The 5,930-nt window shown below is 53.5% G+C and overlaps 1 protein-coding gene across 1 annotated transcript; it reads right to left on the bottom strand.

The window, feature by feature from the left end:
* Nucleotides 1–2,971: 2,971 nt before the first annotated feature.
* On the bottom strand, nt 2,972–5,930 carry LOC120606708 (2'-5'-oligoadenylate synthase 3-like; the record flags this gene model as incomplete). The annotated part of the gene is given in 5 exon segments (XM_039868151.1): nt 2,972–3,046; nt 4,240–4,281; nt 4,284–4,386; nt 5,303–5,541; nt 5,880–5,930. Coding segments are annotated over 5 exon segments (510 nt in total), but the record flags the coding sequence as incomplete, so codon positions are not given.

The following is a 5,930-nucleotide window of genomic DNA, read 5'->3' as shown; positions in this document are numbered from 1 at the left end:
TCACCTGCCTTTCAGCTGCAACCGTTGAGTCCTGGTGAGGAAACAGCTTCTGAAGCCCGTCTGTGGGCTCGGTACAGGCTGGACCTGTGTCCTTGAGCACACTGCCCTCCCTCTTTGTGCCTTGACGTCCCCATCTATAAAACGGGGGTAACGGTGGTACCTCTCCCATCAGGTTACTGCGAGGATGAGACAATACGTGCAAAATGCTTAGAACCGGGTCGGGCATACGGCAAATGCTATCTAAATGTGTCGTAAGCAAATAAAATTTTACAGGGGGCCGGGCGGATGGGGACGCTCTTTCCCCATCTTCCTGTTTGCGGTGGCCTGAGAACTCAGGCTCCTTGAGAGTGGCAAGGAGAAAGAGCCTCAGAGAGGTGATGGGCTTGCTGAGGGACACGCGGCAAAGCAAGGGCCAAACTGGACGCGGGTTTCATTTTGCCAGGTCCCAGAGCGTCAGAGAGCGGCAGCTTCTCTGTGCCCAGTTCCTCAGCATGTGGACACCTGCAGGGCCTCATCGGGCACTCATCCCACTCACCAAGGACAGAAAACAGTCTCGGAAGTACCCAGGTCAGAGTGGAGACAGACATGCGACTCCCGCGTCCAGAGCTATGAAAACAAAACCCCCAGAGGGCTCTCACTGGCTGACCCTGTGACGCAGGGACAAACGTCTCCAAAGCGTGAGAACAGAACGTTTCTCTGCTGTGATGCTTAATTTTGCACGTCAACTTGGCTGGGTCATGGTATCTAGATATTTGATCAAACGTTATTCTAGATCTTTCTGTGAAGGTATTTTTTTTTTTTTAAGAGCTTAACATTGAGATCAGTGGATTATGAATAAAGCAGATTACTCTTTGTAATGTGGGTGGGCCTCATCTAATCAGTCGAGGGCCTTCATTGGAAAAAAGACTGACCTCCCCTGAGGAAGAGGGAATTTCTCCAGCAGATAGCCTTCAGGCTGGAGATGTGACATCAGCTTTTCCCTGGGTCCTCCTACCAGCCTATGCTGCAGAATTTGGACTTGCCCACCTCCACAATAGCATGAGCCAATTTCTTAAAATAATTCTCACCCAGCATCTAGAGTTATACATCCTGTCGGTTCTGTTTCTCTGGAGAACCCTAATACATGTGCCCAGGAATGGTCCTTCTCTCCCCTTAACTGACTTGTACTGTAGCATCAAGGGGTCAGCTGGGCAGGGGTCACAGGCTCCTTTCTTAGGTGAAACCTGTAGGCTCAGAGAGGTGGAAACATTTACCCAAAGTCACACAGCCAGTAAGTTGTCTGGCTAGGTTCTAATTCCACACTACCTGATTCTAAAGTCTGTGCTTTATTTATTATTGTTTTTAAAATGTTTGATTTTGAAAGAATTTGAAACATTGATATGGCCCTCATGTCATATATACATGTTATCAGTATTATGATTATTGAGCCATTTGAGTGCATTTACTGATACTATGCCCCTTTACTTTTACAAAAAAATACTTTTTTTTAGAGCAGTTTCAGGTTCACAGCTAAATTGGGCAGCAGGCCCAGAGATTTCCTATATGTCCCCTGCTCCCACACCGCAAGCCTCCCCCACTGTCAACGTCCCCCGCCCAAGTGGGACATTTGTTACAGTCGATGAACCTGCATTGATGCATCGTAATCGCCCAGACCTTTTTCCTCTGAAAAACTTCCATACATATCCCCTGAGAACAGGGCTGCTGTCTCCTGGTCCTCCCCTCTGGCATGGACCACGTCCTCACCCACCCAGCGGAGGTCACGGCATCTCTGTCCCTCGGCCCTGGGCATCCATACCTCCACGTGCCACGGGACTGGGAGCTGAAACGCTCGCTTCTCGGACTCCCGCGCGTTCTGACTGTAATTTATTTTAGTATATATATCTTTTCAGTTTATAATTTTATTTTTAAAAATGTTTTTATGTAATAAAAAGTAAAAGTCCTTGACCCACCATTGTGAAGCATCTGTCCCTCACACAGGTCACTCGAGTTAATGGGGAAGACGGAACAGGGGGCCCAAGTCTGAGGGTATACACGAGGCAAAAAAACAGACCTTTGTCTCCAGTGGGGGATAGATGAGAGGGGGGAGGACAAGATGGGGTGGGGATGGGCAGGGGCAGAGCAGCTCCCCGCCCCCGTGGGATCCTGGGCCTGCCCGCTGAGGGCTCTCCCATTCCGGGTGCTTGGCAGAGAGGGGAGACTGGAGGGCTGGGACTGGTCCCAGCTGCTGGGCGAAGAGACACAGGCTGCTCTTCCCACAGATTATGGAGGTCTCAGTTCTCTGGCCAGAACCATCTTCAGTTCCCTGGGAGGTGGGAGGGGAGCTGCTGGGAGGGACAAGGTTGAGCTGGTGGGAGGGGAAAGAGGAAACGGCAAAAGCATTAGAACCCACGCAGCTGTCTGTCCATCCAATGCCTTTGAGCGTGGGGTGCGTGTATGTGGGGGGCAGGGGAGTGTGTGTATAGGAGCAGCCTCCTCAAGGTGTCTCACGGGGCTGTCAGAAGCACCGATCAAATGCTGTTCCCCAGTGCTGGCTCGAATTTAGATTGTGCTAACGGAGGGAGGCAGAAGCCACCCTTGTGCGGTGCTGGTGGCTGTCAATTCCTGAGACATGTTTGTGGCTGCTGGAGTCCACATCCCCGGGTCTGGACCCCAACTTCGGGGATGTGAGGCAGGGGACGGCTGCAGTGGCATCAGCCCGACTTCTGATTTAGCTATGGTGGTCTAATCTCGAAACCAATAGTCCAGGGGTGAACTCAACTTCCTCCACCCCATTTGGGGGTTTAGATGGGATCCCTTTCTGCTTCCGATTCCTGGAGCACTTTGTTTTCTGTGCTGAGCTGTGACTAGGAGGGACGGTGTTGCCGGAATGGAGTCAGGAGTCCCTTCTGCATGGACCTGGTGGATTCGCTCCAGAGGGCGGAGAGAAACAGGCTGAGCACGGTTGTGTGGGCAATGGCTCATGTTCAGGCTTTCAGGATGGAGGACCCCACTGGGGGCAGTCCGGCAGGTAAGCCAGTCGGAGAAAAGACAGGAGCTCAGTAAAAATCTGAGAAGGCAAAGAGGGCCTGGCATCAAGACGCGCACACTGGGAAGATGAGTGAAACAGGAAGGGCAAACGAAAGGAGGCCTCCGATGAAAAGGTATCCAATGAAGTGTTCAAGGAGAGGGACCACATGGCCTGCATGTCCCCACTCCCTCGGTCTGCATCTATGGCAGACAAAGCTAACCGATCTGGGCATGCTCTCCTGCTGGCGGCTGAGCTCAGAGGGCTTCTTTATAGTCCAGACATATACTGTAGTTCTGTGAGCACCTTCTTCCTGCATCCGGGCCAGACATTGCTAATCGATCACGGCACTTATGCCTCCTTTCCCATGCTGCATCTATGACAGACATCACTCACTGATTAGGTCACTCTTCCCAGCTATCCATTCTTCAGAATCCTTCAAAACCTAGAGCTCTGGGCAGCCATAACCAACTGAGTGTGGCTGAAAAAAGATGAAAATTTTGCCAAGATGAAAAGTTCTTGGATTGGGGAAGGAGGAGAAGCCATTGGGAGGTCATGGATGGTTTTCAGGAAGAAGGATGTGAGCTTGTGTAGACGGGCAGACAGAAATCGGGGGGAAGGAGGACATTCTCGGCGGGAGCAGGTGCAGTGTGAGATGCAGTTGAGAACAGAGAGTCATAAGGGTGATAGAAAAGCTGGAACCCCAGGCTGGTGCCAACCCATGGCATCTGGACTCCAGTGTGTAGGCAGCAGGAGGCAGGGGAGTGTGTGGAATGGGTAGTCTGATACGGGGGGATTCAACGAAGCTCGGCGAGGCTGAGTAAGCAGAGGGGGCTGCCTGGAGGAGAGGGCAGAGCCGGGAGGCAGGAATAGTCAGTTGGGAGGCTGGACCGAGGAGAGTGGATTCACTGAATCTCAATCTCTTAATTCTCTCTCTCTCTCTCTCACACACACACATCTGGCAGGTGCCCCTGAGTCTCCCCATGCTGAAGGCTGGTGTCCATCCGTCCATCTGGTGACCGCTGATTTTCCGGGCTTCACACAGCAGCCTGGGGAGAGATGTTACCCCTCACCTTTCTGGAGAAGCCAAGACCACAGGGACAGACAGGACCGGGAGGCACGGGGGCACATCCGGGCCCCGACTGGGCCCTGCCCCTTTGGGAAGAGTCACGCCCCTCCCCTGACCACATCGCCCGCCAACAAAGGGAGCTCCCTCTGCCCCACAGGGCTCTCACCTTCACGGGCCATGGCTGGACGGGGCTGCCTCCCGGCTTATGCAGCACAGGGCGGACGTGTAGGCCGCTGCTTCCTGGGCCAGCAGGTCCCAGCGGGCATTGTGGCCCAGGTTGCCCGTCGGGTCAGCCGGATCCAGGATGATGGGCCTGCAATTCCCATCCGGGGTCAGTCTTATTCTTGGCAACATGTGGGTGTCCACCTGTGGGATCAGCTGGACTATTCTCCTCCCCGCACCCCAAACTCCGCATGGGGCAGGGACAGGGCCCAGAGGCTCTTCCGTGCTCTAGGCACACACTGGAGGGCAGGAGAGAAAATAAACTACACCTGGACCCCTTCTGCAGGCCGCATCCTGGCAGACATTACTAATCAATCACGCTGGCCCTTTCCTCATGCATGGCAGGCATCGCTAGTCGATTGTAGCAGTGGTTCAAGCACTCTCCCTTCCTGCCTTCCTGGTAGAGGGCCCTCACCGATGAAGCCACTGTCTTCAGCGGAGCCACTTCACAGCCTCAGAGTCCTTGTCAACCTATCGCTTTAAGGAGCCACTACCCATGGACCGGAGATGGATCACGAATTTGTGAAAGGATCTCCGTTATCTCTGAGGCATTTCAGAGGTGGGCCGAAGCCCAAGGAGTGAGACATGCTACCGGGCGGGTTCGCAGATAGGGTTGCCAGATTTAACAAAAGCATATGAAGGATGCCCAGTTAAATCTGAGTTTAGGATAAACAATGAATAAGGTTGTTTTTTTAAAAAAATAAGTATATCCCGACTACTGCGTGGGACATACTTATACAAAAAAGTTAATCATCATTTATCTGAAATTCAAATTTAACTTAGAGTCCGGCATTTCATCTGGTAACCCTCTTCCCAGGTGACCAGGAAATGGGCTGCCTGTCCCTCAGGGGTTAAGGATATCATTTCTAGAGAGGAGAATTTTCTAGAAAATTCTAGAAAGTTCTAGAAAGAGGATTTTCCTCTCTCTGCCCTGTGCCCTCAGGAGCTGGGGGGAGAGCGAGCCACCCTGGACTTGAGACTCTGGGGCTTTGGGGGCGGGCCTGAACCTGGGCTTCTGAAGCTGCAGCTTCAGGAAGTCTGCGACGGTCTTGTTCTCGTAGTTGTAGTTGACAGTCCAGTAGATGCAGAGCTGGTGGTACTGGGTGACCAGCTCCAGGACAGTGCGGAAGCCCTCGGCCATGTTGAACTGGGTGCCCTGCCCGCCCTGCTCCCAGGCGTACACGGTCAGGAGTTCCAGCCCGTGCTGGGGCGGCAGGGAGCCTTTCCCCTTGGGCATCTTGTTGCACTGGGGAATGAAGAAGAAGATAATGCATGGGTCCCCACTGGCAATGAAGAGCTGTGGGAAGGGGGCGCTTCTGGAGCCCACGAACCCACCTCCAAACTTTTACCGAGCCCCTACAGTGCCAGATGCCTCGCCTGGCATTATCCCATCTAGTCCTGTGACATAATGATGTCAGCCCAACCTTACCGATAAGAAAATAAAGTCCCTCAGCTAGGACAAATCCCCCTTTCTGCTCCCCCGACCCAGGGTCCCGGCCTGGGCTGGCCCCGCCTGCTCCCAGAAGCGCCCTCCAGAGGCAGAACCCCGGGCTGCCAGCGGAGTGGCCCGTCCCGCTGCCAGACCTGCTGGTACCAGTGCTTCACCAGTCGGATCAGACTCTTCAGCTTGGTGGG

This window comes from Pteropus medius, unplaced genomic scaffold (assembly GCF_902729225.1).
Source record: "Pteropus medius unplaced genomic scaffold, Ma_sr-lr_union100, whole genome shotgun sequence".
NCBI classification, from domain to species: domain Eukaryota; kingdom Metazoa; phylum Chordata; class Mammalia; order Chiroptera; family Pteropodidae; genus Pteropus; species Pteropus medius.
Note: the sequence above shows the minus strand (reverse complement) of the source record. Positions and strands in the feature narration are given on the sequence as shown.